This window comes from Periplaneta americana, chromosome 12 (genome assembly GCF_040183065.1).
Source record: "Periplaneta americana isolate PAMFEO1 chromosome 12, P.americana_PAMFEO1_priV1, whole genome shotgun sequence".
Lineage (NCBI taxonomy): Eukaryota > Metazoa > Arthropoda > Insecta > Blattodea > Blattidae > Periplaneta > Periplaneta americana.
In genome coordinates this window covers 161,669,831-161,693,753 of record NC_091128.1, presented here as the reverse complement: position 1 = coordinate 161,693,753, position 23,923 = coordinate 161,669,831, and the positions used below count along the sequence as shown (strand labels likewise).

At 37.0% G+C, this 23,923-nt stretch overlaps 2 protein-coding genes across 3 annotated transcripts in view; both read left to right on the top strand.

The window, feature by feature from the left end:
• Nucleotides 1-19,775, top strand: part of Cpsf160 (cleavage and polyadenylation specificity factor subunit 1) — a 36,529-nt gene extending 16,754 nt beyond the window's left edge. The window contains exons 14-25 of the mRNA XM_069842409.1: nucleotides 1,965-2,354; nucleotides 3,564-3,654; nucleotides 5,004-5,156; nucleotides 7,409-7,594; nucleotides 9,084-9,173; nucleotides 9,937-10,095; nucleotides 13,385-13,537; nucleotides 13,701-13,877; nucleotides 15,831-15,963; nucleotides 16,049-16,189; nucleotides 19,058-19,187; nucleotides 19,455-19,775. Coding sequence (XP_069698510.1) covers nucleotides 1,965-2,354; nucleotides 3,564-3,654; nucleotides 5,004-5,156; nucleotides 7,409-7,594; nucleotides 9,084-9,173; nucleotides 9,937-10,095; nucleotides 13,385-13,537; nucleotides 13,701-13,877; nucleotides 15,831-15,963; nucleotides 16,049-16,189; nucleotides 19,058-19,187; nucleotides 19,455-19,641 — 1,990 coding nt within the window. The 3' untranslated portion in view covers nucleotides 19,642-19,775. The remainder of the gene's footprint in view (nucleotides 1-1,964; nucleotides 2,355-3,563; nucleotides 3,655-5,003; nucleotides 5,157-7,408; nucleotides 7,595-9,083; nucleotides 9,174-9,936; nucleotides 10,096-13,384; nucleotides 13,538-13,700; nucleotides 13,878-15,830; nucleotides 15,964-16,048; nucleotides 16,190-19,057; nucleotides 19,188-19,454) is intronic.
• Nucleotides 19,776-23,449: 3,674 nt separating this feature from the next.
• Nucleotides 23,450-23,923, top strand: part of LOC138711087 (uncharacterized) — a 45,823-nt gene continuing 45,349 nt past the window's right edge. Inside the window, exon 1 of one of the 2 annotated variants that reach the window (XM_069842405.1) lies at nucleotides 23,450-23,833. The gene's annotated coding sequence lies outside the window, so the exon portion shown is untranslated. The remainder of the gene's footprint in view (nucleotides 23,834-23,923) is intronic. The other variant, XM_069842404.1, reaches the window with a different exon arrangement.

The window sequence follows — 23,923 nt, the reverse complement described above, 5'->3', positions numbered from 1 at the left end:
GCTGCATATCCTTACGTAGAATTATGTGTGGATTGTGCGAGAAATGAAACAAAGAGAACAAGGGGAATACAAGAAGAATAAGGGGACCTCAAAGACAACAAGGGGAATACAAGGAGAATAAGGGGACCTCAAAGACAACAAGGGGAATACAAGGAGAATAAGGGGACCTCAAAGGCAACAAGGGGAATTCAAAGACAAGGGACATACAAGGAGAATAAGGGGACCTCAAAGACAACAAGGGGAATACAAGAAGAATAAGGGGACCTCAAAGACAACAAGGGGAATACAAGGAGAATAAGGGGACTTCAAAGACAACAAGGGGAATACAAGGAGAATAAGGGGACCTCAAAGGCAACAAGGGGAATTCAAAGACAAGGGACATACAAGGAGAATAAGGGGACCTCAAAGACAACAAGGGGAATAAAAGACAACAAGGGGAATACAAGGAGAATAAGGGGACCTCAAAGACAACAAGGGGAATACAAGGAGAATAAGGGGACCTCAAAGGCAACAAGGGGAATTCAAAGACAACAAGGGACATTCAAGGACAATAAGGGGACCTCAAAGACAACGGGAATTCAAAGACAACAAGGAGAATACAAGGAGAATAAGGGGACCTCAAAGACAACAAGGGGAATACAAGGAGAATAAGGGGACTTCAAAGACAACAAGGAGAATAAGGGGACCTCAAAGACAACAAGGGGAATACAAGGAGAATAAGGGGACCTCAAAGACAACAACGGGAATACAAGGAGAATAAGGGGACCTCAAAGACAACAAGGGGAATACAAGGAGAATAAGGGGACCTCAAAGACAACAAGGGGAATACAAGGAGAATAAGGGGACCTCAAAGACAACAAGGGGAATTCAAAGACAACAAGGGACATACAAGGAGAATAAGGGGACCTCAAAGACAACAAGGGGAATTCAAAGACAACAAGAGCAATACAAGGAGAATAAGGGGACCTCAAAGACAACAAGGGACATACAAGGAGAATAAGGGGACCTCAAAGATAACAAGGGGAATACAAGGAGAATAAGGGGACATCAAAGACAACGGGAATTCAAAGACAACAAGGAGAATACAAGGAGAATAAGGGGACCTCAAAGACAACAAGGGGAATACAAGGAGAATAAGGGGACTTCAAAGACAACAAGGAGAATAAGGGGACCTCAAAGACAACAAGGGGAATACAAAGAGAATAAGGGGACCTCAAAGACAACAACGGGAATACAAGGAGAATAAGGGGACCTCAAAGACAACAAGGGGAATACAAGGAGAATAGGGGACCTCAAAGACAACAAGGGGAATACAAGGAGAATAAGGGGACTTCAAAGACAACAACGGGAATTCAAAGACAACAAGGAACATACAAGGAGAATAAGGGGACCTCAAAGACAACAAGGGCAATTCAAAGACAACAAGGGGAATACAAGGAGAATAAGGGGACCTCAAAGACAAGGGGAATACAAGGAGAATAAGGGGACCTCAAAGACAACAAGGGGAATTCAAAGACAACAAGGGACAACAAGGAGAATAAGGGGAATTTAAAAACAACAAGAGGAATACGAGGAGAACAAAAGAAAGATAAGGTGGTCAAGGGGAATACAGAGAGAACGGGAAGACAAGAACAAAGCAAAGACGAGGGGAAAACGAGAAAACAGTATAATAATCGATCACAGATGTTTGGAACAGATTCAGAATTTCGCTAAAATGGGTTGTGTATTTGCAGATCCATTCAAATTCATTATCTAGAAGTGTAATTTGCAGGCTTCCTTAACAACCAGAATCAACTACATTATTTTATGGTAGTTCTGCCAAGCTTGAAATCATTATAAAAACTGTAACGTTAAAATAACATCTTACTGTATCTATTATTGATTGGTTTTGGACATAACACTTATACTTGATGATCAGTGTTATTGTTTTGTTTATTTAAGATTTCTGTATGTATGTATTTCAGGTGGCACAAGTACCTGCAAGAAGTGAAGCCTACGTATTGGATTCTGGTAACGCGAGACAATGGAAACCTGGAGATATACACTTTGCCTGACTTCAGGCTCAGCTACCTAGTGCGGAACTTTGGTCAAGGGTTGCGAGTGCTGGTGGACAGCCTAGGGGCTATCCCCACGCCAGTGCAGATGGTGGAGAACACCACGCCCATCGCGTATGACTGCCAGGTACGGGAGATACTGATGGTGGCACTGGGGCACCACGGCAGTCGTCCGCTGCTTGTCGTGAGGCTGGATGATGAGCTGCTCTTGTACCAGGCTTACCGCTACCCTCGTGGGTACCTCAAACTCAGATTCAGGCGACTTGCACACAACATTCTCATCAGGGAACGGAGGTCCAGGTATGGATTACACTTACCACATCTCTCATTTCATTTCATCTGGCATTTTATATTGTAAGGATAAATAATAAGTACAGATACCTGATTTTCACAAACACGGATTCGCGAAATATAGTTTTTCAGCTGATAAAAAAAAAATGTGTTTCAAGCCCTTCCAGGTCAAAATATCGTAGGTTTAAACTCGGGAAGTGACGCGAAATTTTTTGTTTTTAGCACAAATTTTTTCGGAATTAGTGTTTTTCAAGAGAAATTTTTTTTTACTAAATTTTGGCATTTTAAATTAAAATTTCGTAAATAAATTCAAATTTTCTCTTGAATAATACTAATTTCCAATAGATTGGTGATAAAAAATTCGCGTTATTTCGCGAATTTAAACTTAACGTTATTTTGACCTGGAAGGACTTGAAATGTAAAATGTTGCTTTTATCAACTGAAATATAAAATGTTTGCTTTTATCAGCTGGAAAACCGTATTTCGCAAATCCGTGGTTTGTGAAAACCAGGTATCTCTAGTCATTAGGCCTATATATACTGTTCAGTGCCTTTCAGAAAGAATTTTATAACCTACTAGCTTTTAAGGAACCCAGAGGTTCATTGCCGCCCTCACATAAGCCCACCATTGTTCCCTATCCTGAGCAAGATTAATCCAGTCTCTACCATCATATCCCACCTCCCTCAAATCCATTTTAATAATATCTTCCCATCTACGTCTCGGCCTCCCCAAAGGTCTTTTTCCCTCTGGCCTCCCAGCTAACACTCCATGTGCATTTCTGGATTCGCCCATACATGCTACATGCCTTGCCCATCTCAAACGTCTGGATTTAATGTTCCTAATTATGTCAGGTGAAGAATACAATGCGTGCAGTTCTGCGTTGTGTAACTTTCTCCATTCTCCTGTAACCTCATCCCTCTTAGCCCCAAATATTTTCCTAAGAACCTTATTCTCAAACACCCTTAATCTCTGTTCCTCTCTCAAAATGAGAGTCCAAGTTAGAATTTTATAACACTATTCTTTTATAACCTGCCATTCATATTTAGGAGAATGTATGGCTTGGCGGAACTTCATCAACAGACACAAGTTAAATGCTTCATTCAGTGTGATATCTGAGAAATAAGTTCAGACTTGATCTTTCAAGTGTTCCATCTTCCACCCTCTTACTCATTTTTGTGTTTATACTTTTCATCCAAAAGTGTTTTTATATCATTACAGGTCAAGGAAAAAACCTGTGGACCCAGAACAACAGCTTGAGGCCAATGTCTGCCAGCTGCGCTATTTCAGCAACATAGCAGGATACAATGGTGTATGTATGCTGTATTGACTAGTGACTGGGATTAATAATAATAGCAATAACAATTTACTCGAATAAAATACACACATTAAAATACAGTGGATGCCAAAAAAAGCATTGCCTCTGTTCGGAAGTCAGTTCAATAGATGCAATCTTTTACAAAGGCTACAAAAATCAGATATTTTGTTTTAAAAAACAAAAACAAAACGATCTAAAGGCAAAATGTAGAACCATGTAGTAGTTATTAATTATGATTAATAAGAAATAAAATAATAAAGTGCAGTAAAAACAATGTGCAATCATTTAGTGGTCCTTAACTATAATTAGTAATAAATTAAAAAAAAAAAACAAACAAATATAGTAAAAACAAAATGTAGAACCATTTAAAAATTACTGATTATAATAGTAAAGAATGAAAATAAGAGAACAAAATGCAGAACAAATAAAGTAGAACCAATTAATAATATGATTAATTATAATTAGTAAAAAATAAAGATAAATTAGAAAACTATTCCATAAAAAAATCTATTATTTCTTTCTTAAAGCTATGTGTATTTAGTTTAAAAAACCAGGGAATCTTTGTAATAAAATATGATATTATATATCACTATTATTATTACTATTATTATTATTATTACTTACTTACTTACTTACAAATGGCTTTTAAGGAAACCGAAGGTTCATTGCCGCCCTCACATAAGCCCGCCATCGGTCCCTATCCTGTGCAAGATTAATCCAGTCTCTATCATCATACCCCACCTCCCTCAAATCCATTTTAATATTATCCTCCCACCTACGTCTCGGCCTCCCTAAAGGTCTTTTTTCCCTCCGGTCTCCCAACTAACACTCTATATGCATTTCTGGATTCGCCCATACGTGCTACATGCCCTGCCCATCTCAAACGTCTGGATTTTAAGTTCCTAATTATGTCAGGTGAAGAATACAATGCGTGCAGTTCTGTATTGTGTAACTTTCTCCATTCTCCTGTAACTTCATCCCGCTTAGCCCCATATATTTTCCTAAGCACCTTATTCTCAAACACCCTTAACCTATGTTCCTCTCTCAGAGTGAGAGTCCAAGTTTCACAACCATACAGAACAACCGGTAATATAACTGTTTTATAAATTCTAACTTTCAGATTTTTCGACAGCAGACTGGATGATAAGAGCTTCTCAACCGAATAATAACACGCATTTCCCATATTTATTCTGCGTTTAATTTCCTCCCGAGTGTCATTTATATTTGTTACTGTTGCTCCAAGATATTTGAATTTTTCCACCTCTTCGAAGGATAAATCTCTATTATTATTATTAAATCTCTATTATTATTATTATTATTATTATTTTAATATGTAATTGCAGGTATTTATATGTGGTCCATATCCCCACTGGTTATTCCTAACCTCTCGTGGAGAGCTGCGAACTCACCCCATGGGGATTGATGGCGCTGTCACCTGCTTTGCTCCGTTTCACAATATCAACTGCCCACAAGGGTTCCTCTACTTCAACAAGAAGGTACACACTTTTATGTACAGGCTAACATACCGTGAACTCTAGAGTAGCATTTAAGTTGGAATATTTCATGTTCACTAAGAGTTCAGCAGATTCTGGAAAGTAGAATTAGAGATGCAGTTAATTTAAGTATGGCATAACTACTGCATCAGTTTTTTTTAACTGAAAATTTATTAGTTGAAAAACTGAATTTTTATTAAATGTTTTCTTGACAGAATGGAAAAATAACTGATATCTCTACCATCACCTCCACTGCTACTGTTATCACTGCTATTCCTACTGCTGCCAATCTTTGTCTCAGCCATGGCCACCTATATCACAACCATGACCACTACCATCCATCATCGTAACAAATAAAATTGATTGTTGCATAATATGACATTTTATTATTAAAAATAACTTTTTGCATTTTGGTAACAAGACATAGAAGTAATTTCAGAATTTATGTGGTAGGTTTAGTTCATTGAATATTTTCTGTATTTGTTATCATCAGTGTACTATGTCATTTCTTATTTCTTTTTATGTAGTTCTCTATTTACGTGGCTTGAAGTGATATGTTATTCAGGGCCGGACGCAGGATTTTTTTTCGGGGAGGGATTTGAGGAGACAGTAAAAATGGAGTAATGAGAAATAAGTTTATATGCTCACAATTTGTTTTCGAGTCACAAACATTTACAAGTTGGCATGAGTAGCGTAGTCGGTATAGCCTTCTGTGCTCGAAGTTGCGATTCCTACCCCAACCCAGCTCGATGGTATTTAAGTGTGATTAAATGCGACAGGCCTCATATCAGTCGATTTACTGGCATGTAAAAGAAGTCCTGAGGGAAAAATTTCCGGCACACCGGCGACGCTGATATAACCTCGGCAATTGCGAGCATTGTTAAATAAACCATAATTTTTTAATTTTAACATTTACAATGACTGCAATACAAAAACAATGACAGAATGACATTTACAGAAGAAGGCGATGAGGCTTCTTAGACATTTCATCCAGTACTTCATGAGCTTTTACTTCTACATTTTTATGTAGTCTATATACATCAAGGCCAGTCCATTTAATTTGTCTGCTACCATCATGCTCCTCAAGTAAGTCTTCAAATACTGCACTGTTGAGAACGACCGTTCTGGTGTTGCTGTAGTTACAGGCAACGTGCAGGAAAGTTTCAGCGCCTTGCGAGTGCAGGGAAAAATAATTTCATTTCACCTGTTCAAAGATGATATAAAGTAAGTAGGTATTAGGTGAAGATTTTTCTGATCAAGGAAATTTCTTCTCCACATCTTCAATTCATTGAAGAAAGACTCTGGTGATGCATCAACATCATTGGGCCACTGATTTACTATAGTCTCAACTGCAGTTTCTAAATCTTCATCTGATGCTCGCACTATGTTTTTAGGCAGCGAAGTTTGTATGGACTTCAGGATTCCCTTATGATTTAAAAACCTGTCCTTGAGCTAACTAATGAAATAGTCTAAGAAGAGAAGGAAAATTGAAAGCCTAAAATACTCTTCATGACTCTCTGTCTTGAAGTAATAACTCTGTGTCTGTCTTCCTGCAGTTCTTGGAATTTAACATTTTAGCAAAGAGAATTTATGTGGAAAACTTTCTAATTCCTATGTACATTCACGAATTAAAATTAATATTATTTTTGTTTCTTGTTTCGTATTTTTCTCAAAATTTCGGGAGGGGATATATCCCCTTAATCCCCCCCTTTGCATCCGCCCCTTATGTTATTGTTATCATCACTGGCTGTTAACTTGATACAGAGACTACCAATTTTTTCTGTCTGCAATGACAATAATTTAACTTTGATTTAAATTAACAGTTAATTCTAAAGGTTAAAAGAATATGCATATAAATATATTTTGGTCGTTGAGTGGGATTGGTTCTGTGGATATGTATTCATTATCTTGTTTCTGAAGTTTTAATTTTTAGTTCATTATTATTTATTTAACTTACTCATCTAATTGAATTTTCTAATTCTGTTTGATTCGTATTCTGAAATTATCCACAATTCCTCAATTTAATTCTGATTACAGCTTTCTGGTACATTGTAAATACACGTCAAAGGTGCGATGAAAGTATATAAATGATGAACTTAGATATAGTTAAATTCATAAAATCGTGTAAACCATTATTTTTAACAGCCAGGTTCTCTCTAGCTTTCTTATTGCTTCACAACTTATAAATTCATTTTCATTTGTTTTCTGTGATATCCTTCGCACACTACAAAGAATTTTACATGTTTCGAATACAGGCAGAGCTTCGTATATGTGTGCTTCCAACACATCTGTCATATGACGCCCCATGGCCAGTAAGGAAAGTTCCTCTACGCTGTACTCCACATTTTGCAACATATCATCTGGAAAGCAAAACGTACTGTGTAGTAACAAGTCTTGCAGAACCAACCAACAAGTATTACAAATTCAATGGAGAAGATAAGGTAAGATCTGTAGACATTAACATCATCTGTGGGTGTAGCATTATTTATTGTATAACAATCCTACTTTCAGTCTTCTGGCTTGTTATTCCTGCCCATATATTTTATACTTTTTCTACTTTTAGTGAAACAGATTAGCTGTTTGTGATGATCCCAATAAGTAGGAATCCTTTCTCACCCTATTTCTTTGTCCAGCTGAAGATTAAGATAGAGACAATATTTGAAACGTGATTTTCTTATTCATTGCCACCAATAGAAAAATTCCAATCTACACCTCTTCTAATGTTGTTCATTTTCATCTCAAATATTGTATTCTTCCCACACGAAATTGATGGAAATTTACATCATTACAATTTATTTTCTGTAGTTTGCGCTCTTGACTATCTATAAAATTTTTCTATAAATATGGTGACAGTTTTCATTTGATGCATTTCTACCATCTGACAGAAAATTATCCATCAATACTGTTGATGATGAAGAAAGATCTAAAAGTGTCACTATTATTTACTAGAAGGCACTTCATCTTCATTGCTATTTACTTACTTATGGCTTTCAGAGAACCCGGAGGTTCATTGCCGTCTTTACATAAGCCTGCCATCGGTTCCTATCCTGTGGAAGATTAATCTAGTCCCTACTATCATATCCCAACTCCCTCAAATCCATTTTAATATTAGGATCTTCCCATCTACGTCCCAAATGTCTTTTTCTCTCAGCTCTCCCAACTAACACACTATATACATTTTTGGATTCGCCCATATATGCTACATGCTGTGCCCATCTCAAACGTCTGGATTTAATGCTCCTAGTTAGGTGAAGAATACAATTCGTCCAGTTCTGCTTTGTGTAACTTTATCCATTCTCCTGTAACTTCATCACTCTTAGCCTCAAATATTTTCCTAAGCACCTTATTCTCGAATTCCCTTAACCTCTGTTTCTCTCTCTAAGTGAGAGTCCAAGTTTCACAACCATATCTTCATTGCTATTAGAATTTAAAAATATATAAATTACATTTTAAAGCAAACCAAACATTATACAAAATAAGGAATAAAATTTCATGTCAGCTTCATTTCAACAACAGTTAATCTGAACCCAATTAACATAAACTTAACAGGCTTGAATCCTTTTTTCTTCTTCAAACAGAAATAGTTAAATGTTTTGATATGCTGAAGATGTCTCATGTATTATCATGCATCATACTGAACTTTCAAACACTGCCTTTTAGTGCATAATTAATAATAGGATGATATGAGACATCTCCAGCATATTGGAACATTCAAGTATTTCTGTTTGAAGAAGAAAAAAGGATTTTCTCTGTTATTCATTGGTATTGAAGTTTTACTAGTGCAGTTGAAACTTATTGAATAGACAGTTTTGTAATTCCAGTTGCCGTTCTGACACCTTTTTTTAAGTCTCTGTATAGCAACCAGTCATTATTGTTGCTACACAAATTCTCTAAGCATGAATCGTACAATTCTTGGTTTCATTGTTCCAGGAGTTGACTATAGAAGAGAGAGATGACCGCTTCCCATTTCCAGCACAGGAGAGATTTAGCATCTTGCTTTTCTCACCTGTATCGTGGGAGGTATGTCCTAAGGAGAAGTGATGTTCAGTATTCACAGGAACGCATTTAAAACTATGAAAATAGTCTAAGTAAAAATCACGCAGACTGTTATTCAAACTATAGGGGAAATGTAACTTATTTGTATATTTCATACATAAACATGTTAAATAAGACACTAGTACAATCATCTGCAGTCCATGATCTGACTTTGAATAAGCCATTGACATATTTTATTCACCTTAATTGTGTATGAATTTATTCACAGAATGTAAATGTCTTGCACCATACTGTAGTCACAGGCTGTAAGGCATTATACCTTGGACTAATGATGTAGAATGAATGCTGGTTTCAGTGCTTATGAAGGAAAATATGAAATCATGGCCAGTATATGGAACCAGTGTTAATAACCCGTGTAGTAATGCAACATACAATTTTATTTATCACAGCCTGCTAACATCCAAACCCATGTCGACCTGGGTGGCGCAGTCGGTATAGTGCTGGCCTTCTGTGTCCGAGGTTGCAGGTTCAATTCCGGCCCAGGTTGATGGCATTTTAAGTGTGCTTAAGTGCGACAGGCTCATGTCAGTAGATTTACTGGCATGTAAAAAAAGTACTGCGGGGCAAAATTCCAGCACACCGGCGACGATGATATAACATCGGTAGTTGCGAGCATTGTTATATAAAACAAAATTTTAATTTTAATCCAAGCCCATATGATATATTTGCAGGACTCTACATTCATTTTTAATCACAGTTACAAATTAAATCCTTGCCTCTTTTCCAGGTGATCCCTAACACAAAGATGGAGTTGGAGGAGTGGGAGCATGTTACATGTCTGAAAAATGTTAGCCTAGCCTATGAGGGCACACGCAGCGGTCTGAAGGGCTATATTGCTGTGGGCACCAACTACAACTATGGGGAGGACATAACCAGTCGAGGAAGGGTAAGAACACAGGATACATATACAGTACATATACATTCAGAGTGTTCTTATTGAGGAAGGCATTGTGAACATGAATCTCATTCTCATTGATTATGAGACTACAGTGATTTGAAGCTTCAGACAGGTAATAGCAGTTTCAAACTATGAAACAAGACAAAGTATTATAATGGTGTATTTTATTGTAGGAAAAACATGAGTTTGTTGTTGTATGTGCTTTTATTTCATTTGTTATTTCATTTCATTTATTGTATTCCATAGATCTTGTATCAGTATTGTAGCTTTGAGATGTCTATCAAATCAAAACTTTTACAAAATATACTCGACATAGGAAGCAGATTAATTCAATTTACGATGGTCATTTCATAAGTCATGGCAACTATGTTATATCTTCCGAATAACTGAAAATGTAGTTAGTTCAGTATATACGTTTGAAAACCTGTTGTACAGGATGCCAGTGCCAGATTCTGTCTGTGTGCATTGGTGGCTAGTTGACATCACAAGCAAAAGTTAGTAATGGTAGAGGCTGTGCTCCAAGATGGATGTAAGTAAAGTTGAACAGCAGTCATTGAAAATTGCAGTTCTTCGTGGCAGAAATGCTCGTCAGTATCATTCTGAGCTACAAGAAGCATTAGGTGTTAGTGTGTTGGAACCTCCTCCCTACTCGCCTGATCTCAGTCCATGCGACTTTGATCTCATTTCACAATTGAAGAAGCCACTGCGTGGGAAGCAGTTTGCAAACAGGGAGGACATCTTAACAATGTTTCGACGAGAGATGGTACACACAGACGAATCGCACACAGCCGATGGTATTCAATGCCTGCATCACCGTTGGCAAAGATGTGAGGAAGCCTTGGGGGATTATTTTGAAGGCTGTTAGCTGTGAGTAATGTACTTTGTTTCCTTTTGTGCATAATAAAACAATGATTTCTATTTACGCATTTTTTCAGTTTCCCTTCCCCATTGCCTCCTATACCCGGACCCAATTTGGTACTAGCATTGCGAAGCACATTCCAGTGATCTTCAATCGCATATAGTGAATTTCGAGCAGACCCTTAGATACAAGAAAGGCAAATATCACGCTGTCTTCATTGACTATAGGAAAGCGTTCGACTTAGTCAATCGGAACATCCTCATAAATAAGCTAAAACAGATGCCGGGAGGCACACACCCCTAGCCATTATGATTGAGGCTCTTCTGGCATATAACCACATCATTATTAACGACGGCGCAGTCCTATCCGAAAAGATCAGACAGACAAACTGCGTACCACAGGGCGACCCTATGAGCCCCCTGCTGTTCAACATCATAACAGCAGACGTCATAGACATAGTTAAGGACCTACCCACAGTGAAGCTAATAATGTATGCAGACGACATGGCTCTAGGGTCGCACTGCAAGAGCGATCTGCAAACAGCACTCGAGAGGCTCGAACAGTGGGCCTGCAAAAACAACTTCGAGATCAACAGTACATATGGTTTTTAGAAAGGGAGGATAACCAGCCAAAGACGACAAACTTACCCTGCAAGGAGATACGCTGGAGACCGTGAACACCTTTCGTTACCTAGGTGTATACCTGCAACCGACAATGACTTCCTACAGGATACATATCCAGGAAAGAGCAACGGCAGCCACGAAAGCCATAAACAGAATTCCGAACATCAGCAAACTCTCCTTGACCACAGCAATGTCATTATTTCATGCAGTTATAACACCGATCGCCTCCTATGGAATAGAATTAATATGGGAGAAACTGACGAACAACGACCTTGCAAAGTTAGAAAATGTGAAGGCAAGGTTCCTGAAGAGAGTCCTAGGAGTAGGAAAGCAGTCCCCTACAAGGATCGTCTACGTGTTGGCCAAAGAGAGTTTCTTCATAGAGGACCTCAGGCTGGAACTAATGCTGCCATCTACGGGCCCGTATCAAGCACACCTGGAGACACGTCGTAGGAAGCAAAATGACATCGACCCAGACTTCTATTGTACAAGCGCAATGACGAAACGGAAGTGGACAGAGACGTGCCAGGACCAAAGACACGTGGTAACCAGACTTGCTATCCACGGCTTCCACCACAAGATATCTAGGACACAAAGATTCCACCATCCAGACGACGACTGCATTTGCTCACTGTGCGACCGAAAGTGCGAACGCTATCACATAATAACATGTGGAAAAAGAACAAAATCCGTAAGAGACTACAGTGACTAACGTGTGAAACAAGATCAATATATACAAAAGACATACTTAATACTCTTTCGAATGCTCCTTATGTATTATTATTATTATTATTATTATTATTATTATTATTATTATTATTATTATTATTATTATTATTATTATTATATAGTGAATTTCTGTTCCTGCAGATTTATTGGCTGATATAATATAGTTGCTATGACTTATGAAATGACCCTCATACAAGCTTAAGTCTATCGCTATGGAGTAATAGTTAGCATGTCTGACCATGAAATGAGTCAGTCCAGATTCAGATCCTGGTTGAGGTTTTTTTCCTCAATCCTGTAAGAGTAAATGCTGGGCAACTTTCGGCACTGGGCTCTGAACTCATTTCGCTGGCATTATCACCTTTGTTTCAGTCAGATGCTAGATAGCTATCAGATTAGATAAAGCGTCTTAAAATAAACCAATTAATAATAATTACAAGCATAAACAATTCATCAGTTTAGTAGAAGGTATAAGCACAGTCTACTATATACAGTCACGAAGCTTGAGTTTCGAGGGTGCTAGAAACAATAGACTGTAACGGTACTATTTTGCATTGCCTGTATTAGCGATCCTAGTGGTGAGCAACTATCTAATGTTTGCATATTTACTATGTATTGAGCTTCGCGACTGTATATACTAGACTGTGGTATAAGTTTTGAGAAATTTTGTTAATTCTGCTCTGAATATTTTCTTAAGTCTCTTCAAAGCTTTAATACAATTTTGTTAGTGAATTGAAGATCGTAATACATGAATAGTTAAGTCCTTTTTATAACAGCTGAGACTAAGAAAGGATAGATGGAGACCTAACATGTGTCTCGTGTTAAAGTTATGAATGTTTTTATTAATACTAAATGTATCTTGGTTTTAATATAAAACATCATCAGAGAAAGAATGTAAACAAGTTTTCAAGAATTTCGCTTCCACAATTTTAATGCACTTGGCTTCATATAAGCGAATCATACTATTTTACAATAGCTCTAAATGGATGTTTTTTTTTTTTTCTAAAGCAAAAGGGAAACGATTTCTTTTAATCTCTGAAAACTGTAAGTATTATTTTTCCTTGTGCAGATTCTCATCTTTGACATCATTGAGGTTGTACCAGAACCAGGACAACCACTCACAAAGAATCGCTTCAAGATGGTGTACTCCAAGGAACAGAAGGGACCTGTTACAGCCATTACACATGTTCTTGGCTTCCTCGTGTCTGCTGTGGGTCAGAAAGTACGTCGTAATTTCACAATTAATATCCATGTTGAGTATATTTTTCACCTTCTGGCAGTAACAATTGCAACAGACACCTTTAATATGATACTTTTTTCAGTAACATGTTCATTTCAATTTATGAGTTTCTTTGAAATGTGAATTTTGGTTTCGTGGTACACAGATTTACATCTGGCAGTTGAAGGACAACGACCTTGTGGGTGTAGCATTCATCGACACGAATATCTACATTCATCAGTTGCTGAGCATTAAGAGTCTGATCCTAGTGGCAGATGTGTACAAGTCCATCAGCTTACTGAGGTTCCAGGAGGAATACCGCACCTTGTCCCTTGTCAGCAGGGTGAGTTCAGTTGCTATTAGTGGAACGAATCAAAGTTGATTCCTGACAGACGTTAACATTGCCAAATCTTTCATATGCTAATGTGTTTATGATAAACAACCAGCACATTTTCGTTGATCGAAATATTGTCACAAATTACAGTAGAATCCCTCATATGCCAGTTAATTGCAAAATAATTGTATAGGTTATTTGAAGACACATTGGTACACTTGTGCAAAGTTGCAGCCATCTTGCAACTGCTGTTTTCAAACCTACCTAGATTGCTAAGTAGCTATCTTGAAAGCTTTGGGAACAGGCTGTGAATTAGCTATTCCACCATTTGTTAAGTGGGCAAGAAAGTACGTATTACTTACATAAAAGCTGTTTATGCATTCAAAAGCATTACATAACATCAGCATTTTGCGATAACGAAGCACTGGGTATGTAAACTGCACATCTGTATACCATATAACAGAAATCTGTAAAACCAACACAGATTCTTGCCCACTAAAAATGGCGGCTTCCAGCCTTTTTCCCCGATTTGAAGTTAGTGATGTAGATGGCTGGTTCTTTGTTTTGCTTGTGCGTACTTTGATAATCCTACCATCTATCAGTGACATATCGGCCTCATTAACAAATATGGATTGCTATTTCAAATTATTCACGTCCATCACATACTTTTAAGTCCCATGTATCGCTTTTATTTTATCCATGGCACCAAGCCCTTGAAGGGCTCAGACCGATCAGCCGGCAGCTGGCCTCACATTCACATGCCAAAGCAAAGGTGGACGATCATCTAACCAGAATGGAGGTATCATGTGGTTAGCACGATGATCCTCCCAGCTGTTATAGTTGGCTTTCGTAACCGAATTTCGCTACGTATCATAGCTTCCCAAGTGCATCACGATGCTGGGTGAACACCGGTCCCATACACTGTCCGAAATTTCATGAGAAAATTTCTTCCTCCCATGAGGACTCGAATTAGCGTGCTTTCCATAACACTAGTCCTAGGCATATGCCTTAGACCACGACGCCATGGCGCAGATAATGCTAAATGAACAACAGTATTGCCCAAAGAACCTACTGGGAGGCAAGAAGAATGATTTGTAACAATTTTTGTGATAAGTGCTTAAGAATGATGTAATTTTTAGTTAAAAATTGAAAAATAAAATCTGTACAAAGGAATTAACAACACATTTTTAATTTCAGAACATTAGTTAATTAAAGAAATGATACTTCTGAACAGTTCATTTTCTATTTGTAATATTTTTTTACCCTTAAGGGGAGGCAGAGGTGAAATTTTGAACAAAAACTGAAGAAAAAATGAAAATTTGGTTTTTTCCATTTTTATTATCTTTATTTTCATATTCCGATGTTAGTTTTTGACTTTGTGCCCTTTAAAAGTATGAAATTAAAACCAAGATAACTGTATTACTATATTATTCCCATAATAAACTAATACTTATCATTATTTATATACCTTCTCTGAACATATAAATAAAAAGAGATATTGAAAATTTCTTACAATATGGTGCATGGAGTTTTTTATATCAAATGATATAAAGTTTTATAAAATTATTATTGTACTTAGAAAGTTGAAACTTGGTATGTCCATTACTAATAACATACTTAGTATCCAAATCGGATAAATTTTGTGGATTTTGAAATATTCACCTCTGCCTCCCCTTAAAACTAAAGAAAAAAGGTATTTTACTAACATCTTTAAATTAATGTAACTTTGAAAATATTGAGATTAGGACAAATGTTTATATGACATTTTTTGCTCAGGATGTCTTCAGAAATCGTCGTGAATCACCCTGTATATCAGTACTTTATCTGGCAAAAATGATAATTAGCAAAATTTTGATAATAATCGAATTAAATGGTACATAGTAAACAGTGGTGAACAGTGGTAGTAGAAATGACAGCAGTTAAAAGCAAAGATAATCAGAGCGCTACTATTTTTTTTCATAGGATTTCCGACCATCAGAAGTGTACACATGTGAATTTCTGCTAGACAACACACAGATGGGATTCCTGGTAGCTGATGGTGATAAGAATCTTGTACTCTATATGTACCAGCCTGAATCACGAGAAAGCTTTGGAGGTATGTTGTGGATAATGTCGGTATAGTTGTAGATATATTATACCGTACTCATGTGCATGGACTTACTGTTATTTAATTTTTGTAGGTCAGCGACTGCTGCGGAAAGCTGATTTCCACCTTGGTCAGCACATTAACACATTCTTTAGGATACGATGCAAAGTAACAGAGAACTGTGCTGATAAGAAGTATCTCCAGGGGGCTGAAAAGAGGCATATAACTATGTTTGGTATGTTGATAGCTTTCTTGAATTATTTTTCAAATATTAGTTAATGATGCTATAATCATATATTTTATTGAACCTTTCGTCCCCTCATTGTATCTTTTGAAGAACTCAGCATGACATGCACTTGCCAGCACAATGAAATGTCATGCAGCCCCTCCTCCAGGTAGTGCCAGTCTTTTCAGAAAACATTGTTCCTTTTTCTAGCCAGCTTTCTACAGTAGAGGAACTCCAATTCGATCACTGACAGTATGAAATTCTGGCATTTTTTCCCTGGCACTCCCATTTCAAGAGGAAAACCTGATTTTGATCACAGAGTTTCTATAGATTACATTTTACAACCATTCGTGTATATTTATATAGAGTGAGTCAAACCTAAGTTACTGGCATTCTTACCTAGGTGCAGTGTTGCTGCGTGTCAGATAGTACATTGGGTTTTCCTTATTAATTGATACAATAAGTCAGCGACACAATTCTTTGGCACTTTACATTGCCAATCTCGATTAGTCAGTTGTCTGAAATGTGTTGAGAAATATGTATTTTCAACCATGCATGCAGACACACATCTTTCACCTTTATTATTATTATTATTATTATTATTATTATTATTATTATTATTATTATTATTATTATTATTATTATTATTATTATTATTATTGTTAATTTTAACTAATGTTCACAAAGCACTATTTACAAATCAGAACTGTCAATTCTCAGTTCACAGTTCTTCTAGCTCAGTCACTCGAGTTCACAGTATCTCGAACCCCAGACCTTAGAGACAGTCCACTGAACTTCGAACTCAGGTCCCTCCAACTGCGGTCCACTGCACTCGAACTCAGGTCTTCGGATGCTCACACAGTTGCAGACACACACTCAAGTCGAACTCCGGTACACAAGACTGGCTGGCTTGCTGTCCACTGACTTACTCACTGCTCACCTGCGTGTTGTAATTTATAACCTAACTACAATGCTAGAAATTTCCACGGATGTCCAGAGATACCATTCTCGAATAATCTGCCACGCTGCTGCTTCCCCCTTCACCGTGCAGCAGTTTGCTTCCTTCCCCTCTCGGCAAGCACCAGATGCGCGCGCAACCTCCCCTCGCCGCCACACCTAAGCGACCAACGTTTCGTCTGCCGTGCGCCCTGTCGGACATGCGTTCGAATCCCGACGCAGCTGTCACATTATTATTATTATTATTATTATTATTATTATTATTATTATTATTATTATTATACAACATAAGCAATTGCAATGGTACAGTCACGTAAAAAGGATGAGTGAAGAATGATTACCAAAAAAAGTGTTGGAATGGTTGCCGCCCGAGAGGTTGAAGAAAGAGAGACCTAATACTACAGGGATTCATGGAATTAAAACAACAATGAGGGAAAGAAGATTGGAGAAGGATAGTGGCTTAACAGAGAAGATTGGAGAGAATGTTTAAAATTAATTTTCAAAAACTAGAATATTGGGCACTGGAAGATGTGTACACATTGTTAAACTAGTTTTAGATAGATTATTATTCATTCATAGCCATCTCATCTGCTCAAGGGCTGGTCTTTCACTGCAAACCCAGCTTTCTCCAATCTTTCCTCGTTTCTGCCTTTCTCTAGTCTCCTCATATGATCCATATATCTTAATGTCGTCTGTCATCTGATATCTTCTTCTGCCCTGAATGTTTCTCCCGTTCACCATTCCTTTTAGTGCATCCTTCAATAGGCAGTTGCTTTTCAATCAGTGACCCAGCCAATTTCTTTTGCTCTTCCTGATCAGTTTCAGCATCATTCTTTCTTCACCCACTTTTTAAATTTATTTTATTGAGTAATGATTTGCTAATATGAATTTGCATTTTTGTTGACATGTTGAAAAGGAACTGAATATTTATAAACTGCCTTCCAATGTTTATGCATTTCTGTTAGAATTGCAATTCTGATTTAATTTTACTTCTTAGATTCTTACAGTTGCCCATGTGGTCTTTCATTTATTTGTTTACTTACTTTAATAATTTTATTTATTTATTTACTTTTTCCCCCTCCCATTGGAAGGGCCTTTAACTTTTGTTATTCTATGAGTGACACTAGTGCCGAGAAGCATAGACCACTTAGTTCGTCAGAGACTGTCCAGAGTGCACCACGGGCAATAGATCCACATTACTGTATGATGATAGAGAATTGTTGGGATATCATAGGGGAATTGGAGTACTCAAAGAAAACCTGCATGTCTTCATACTCCCACATGGAAGTTCATTTGAATACTCTTTGTTACTTTCTATTTTAAGAAACTTGAGTTATGTTATGATTTCATGTTTGTAGACGTCAAATCATAATTGAAGAAAGCTTCTCCCACAGCTTTAGAATTTGTTAAAATTACAATTCTGTAGAATTTGGTCAGAACAAAATGGCCATTTCCTGCTATCTACACCTACCGGTAGGTTACTTAGAAGCTATAGAAAGGCAAGAGCATGTACACATACTTAAACAGTGCCCTAATCTATGTTATTTTCATTCACATTTGTATGTAAACTAGAATTCTGATTTTTAAAGGAAAAATGAAAATAAAAACGCTTGTATCTCAAAACAGCTGTTTTTGGAGTTCTCATGTTCTGACTAAACACCAGAGAATTTTTTCTTAGCACTTGGTCTGTATAAATGTTATTTAGGGTTGCTTCTATTACTGTAGTTTGCCTATCAATTTGTTATGCCAGATCTTAATAGTATTTACATAGGCCTACTATGTATTGGTAGAATAGGTTACAATACACATTACAGTACTGGTATGCACTTTGAAAGCTTGTAATTTGGTTTGCAAGTAAATAAATTAAGCGTAATTGTAATTTTGTTTACATGTTTGTGTTTTTTGTTCTTTCTTTTACAGCAACGCTCGATGGGGGTTTGGGTTATGTGTTGCCAGTTCCTGAAAAAACATACCGCAGGCTACTCATGTTGCAGAATGTTCTTATAAATCATATTCCACATACTGCAGGTCTTAACCCAAAGGCATTCAGGTTACTGTACATTTATTACATCTTTGTAGTATTTACCTGACTATTTTGAATAAATTGTTATAATCAAAAATGGTAGGATTGACTTATTGGTTGGTTGATTGATTGATTGATCGATTGATCGATTGATTGATTGATTGATTGATTGATTGATTGATTGATTGATTGATTGATTGATTGATTGATTGATTGATTGATTGATTGATTGATGTGTGTATTACTGTGTTTATGTACATTTCAGTCTAATATTGAGCTATTTCTTTTTACCAGGACGTACAAAAGTGCAACAAAACTGTTAAGTAATCCTGCTCGTGGCATTATCGACGGGGAACTGGTGTGGTTGTTTCTGGGACTCCCCACATCAGAGAAGCAAGAAGTGGCCAAGAAGATAGGCACCAAAGTGGACGAGATCGCTGACGATCTGGCCGACATTGAACGTCTCACTGCGCATTTTTAAAGAATTCACAAAACGTGATTGAGAATCTGTGACAAAGTGTCTGATACATAGGGTTGCCAACCTTCCCGTATTTCCCAGGATCTCTCGTATTTAGCCCTAATTTTTAACAATCTCCCAACTCCCATATTCTTCTTCTCTTCGAGCATTTATTTAATTTTTTCATTATCGAAGGTGATTTATATTATGGATTCAGTTGTTCCAGAGATGCACTGAAATGTGCAATCTCTGTAGAAGTTAATATTTGCCAGAAATAATTTCACAGTTTAAAATCAAACAATGTTAAAGTTAGAAATTCAGAAAAAAAGAACTAATGAGTTGTGTTGTAAGCATACCAGACAGTAAAGCTCATGCACAGAGTGTTTTCTCTTATGAACAGTAAGTGAATAGATGTTCGAACAGGAGCACGAAACATCCAATCAAATCAGAACTGCAGATCACTGTCGACTTTAACTACTCATGCAGGGAATGTTCACAGTGTGTTTGAAACTATTACGCGAAGCAAACCTCTCAAAATACTCGTAATTTAAGCCTAACTGAATTGAATAATTTGTCAGTTGTCTATGTGAAATATTGCAGATTGCAAAGTCTCCCGCATTTTCTTCAAAAACAGTTGGCAACCCTACTGTTACATGACAAAAGAAATGCGAAACTGAGTGGTAACTTGTACATACAGGAGTTGTAAGAACACTATTTTCCAGTACTTATGTATCTCGATCCTGGCTTTGTCTTCCATCTTCATCAAGAGTAAACATTCCTCATTACATTGAATCAGCATAATAAAACTGAAGTTCCTAGATTAGATTACATATTTTGAATTTTCAAAAATATTGTAACACTTTTGTCATTCTGGTTTCATAATATTTCCCATTGCTACAAATTCTTGTGTTATTGGAGTGTGTGATTGTGCGGCATTTTTTTATTTCTAGCATTGTATTATCTGTTTTCAATGTCTGACATTGATAGACAGATTCGATAGCTGTGCAATGTGCATTAATAATTTAATGTGTTAATCCCACTTCCTCAACATCCATTATTTCCATCTACATTGTACAAACATATTACAATAAAAGTAATATATAACTTTTATAAATATGTGTATGAATTTAATTCCCAATTTTTTACAGGAGAATGGAGAAAGTTACACAACGCGGAACTGCTCGCATTGTATTCTTCACCTGACATAATTAGGAACATTAAATCCAGACGTTTGAGATGGGCAGGGCAAGTAGTACATATGGGTGAATCCAGAAATGCATATAGAGTGTTAGTTGGGAGGCCGGAGGGAAAAGGACCTTTGGGGAGGCCAAGACAAAGATGAGAGGATAATATTAAAATGGATTTGAGGGAGGTGGGATATGATGATAGAGAATGGATTAATCTTGCTCAGGATAAGGACCGATGGCAGGCTTATGTGAGAGCAGCAATGAACCTCTGGGTTCCTTAAAAGTCATTTGTAAGTAAGTAATAATAATAATTAATAATACACTACATAAACTGCATTAAATTTATTTGACGTAATTACAGGGATCCTAGGAATTTCTTGTCAGTTTTATTTTCTGTTATTATTATGATGGGTGATTGGATATCTCAATTGGTAGAGCAGCTGGGTATGGACTGGAAGACCTGGGGTTCGATCCCAGATGGTGGTGAGATTTTCCAGAACAGACCCTGAGGTTTACTCAACCTCCTACAATATTGAGTACCAGGCCTTCCCCGGGGGGTAAAAAGATGATCAGAGCATGGTGCTGACCACACCACCTCATTATAGTGCCGTGGTCAAAGAATGCATGGAACTCTACCTCCATGTGTCATTCACGGCATGTATAGAGAGCATCTTTACTTATATAATGGCTTATCATTTTTTCAGAGCATAGGGTCTCTAGAAAGCAGCATCAACCTACTTTTGTTTTGTAAATAAGTAGGCCTATTAGTCTAATGACTGTTATCTAATTCAAGAATATTAATACAGACTATGGGAGAAATGTAAGTTAAAAAGAAAACGAAAAGCACTTGAAAACTGCTTTATTTTTAGCAAAGAAAATAAAAGAATGCAATGGATGAACGATCATCCAACCAATATGGGGGGGGGTAACTTATGGTCAGCACGACAATCCACCCCAGCTGTTATAGCTGACTTACTAAACCGGATTTTGCTATTCACTATAGCTCCCCAAATTCAACACAGTTCTGGTTTGGCACCAGTCCCCCCATACAGTGGCTCTCGTGTGTGTGTGTGTGTGTGTGTGTGCGCGTGCGTGCGTGCGCGCGTTTTTTTCCTTCATTGCCCTATCTTATTGTTGAAGATTTTTCTGTGATAGAATAAATTTTGTTCATTATATTTATGGATGTTGCATAAGCGTACGCCATTTTATCAATTTCCCCCCCCCCCCTAAATTCATCGTACCGTACCATCTAATCTGTCCATTGGTTGTACATCTGCTGTTCGTTTTTCCTAATGAGCTATTTTGTGCATAATGCTTAGAATTAAATTTTGTAATATTTTTCTTGGTAATCTTCACCAAACCATTTATAATATTGGCTGCTCCGAAATCAGCAGAAGTGGTTATTTTGTGAGTGAATCAAATTAGATCCCAATTTCATATAGGCAGCAGCCATAAATTAATAACCGGTTTGGCGAAGATAACACGTTTCTTCAATGTTAGTAAATTTTGTGGAAATTTAAACTAGCGGCTGATTTAGTTCCTCGGACTCTGCTTATACACCTACAAGTGTTTAGAGCTCTCTCCTCAGTCATACCAATAACTTTGGTGACATTGCGAAAGTTTCACGCTTGTGTACTATACACTCAAGCTGTGCCTTCCATATACGAATCTGTGACAGTTTAGGTTAGTTTAGGCTTTTGTTATACCTTGCATATACGAATCTGTGACAGCTTAGGTTAGGATTTTCTTATGCTTTGCATATACGCTGGGCAAGGACTGGTGATTTTTTCTGTTTTGTAATGTCAGTACTGGTCTGTAATAACGTAGTGTAATGACGGATTCTTCATTTCCGAAATCACCAGAACTAACTGTGCGCTAGTTTCATAACCTAATATAATGCAATTTTCATTCTCTTTTACATGGGTTGGTTAAGCTTGAAGGGTAAGAGACTTCTCTAAGTACCGGTAAAGACTGTAATTAGGAAAAAAAGAAAAATGAATTGGTATTCGTGAAGTGACAGGAATTTGAAATTTGAATTATTGTTCGCGCTATAATTGCTCGCGTTCTGATTTGCCGATAACTGGTGAAATTATAGGTATTTTCAACACATGTATAATATCAAAAATTAAAAATATAATTTTCAGATTTTTATTGCACATTTCATCTATAGATTAAAACGAAAGTAGAAAAAAACTCAGAAGTCTGGTATTTTCTTCAAATCCTCGAAATTTCCCTCTTCTTTACAGAAGTTTCCTAATTTGAAGAAATTTCCTCAAATCTGGCAGCTCTGGACTCGAAAGATTGCAGATCGGGAACATGCAAGACAGGATCAGAATATTTGTGGACTTCCCTGATCAGGGTGGACACGAAATAAAATTACAATCTCTACGAAATGTATTATTTTTAATAATTGAAGAGTTCGCGGGAAAAACGATTAATGTCATATTTCTGTTAAGGATTAGATAATGATCTAATTGAGTATAACTGCAAGATGTAGTGCTGTTTCTATAGAAAATAAAGGAAAGGATTACTGTATTCGTGGTGATAATTCTCCTTTTTACCATTTTTCATAAGAACAACATTAAATTTCGTAGTGATCCATTGAATTAGATAATGACATCAACCTTAACAAAACTGTGACATTCATCGTTTTCCCGCGAACTCTTCAATTACGACGTATTTTAGTAATCTGTTGTTACCGCCAATGTTAATATCACAGTCTAGTATATACAGTCACGAAGCTTGAGTTTGTGAGGATACTAGGAACAATAGATTGTGCATGTACTATTTCGCATTGCCTGTAATGAAGCGATCGTAGCGATCCTAGTGGTTAGCAACTATTAATGGATGCTTATTTACTACGTATTGAGCTTCGTGACTATACACTAGATTGTGTTAATATCCCATCCGTCTGATGTCAGTGAGACGCGGCACACTTCAATATTTGCGTGTTTGTTGCTCTCGTTAATTGTTGCGTGTGTAATATGTGCGAGAGAGTTTTGTGAGCTCAAGAATGCATGTTATTGCTGGTAATGTTTATCCATTTGTTGCTTATGTTAATATGACTCTGTTTTTAAATTTTATTCTTGATGGTACATTCGTCATGCGAATTTCATGAC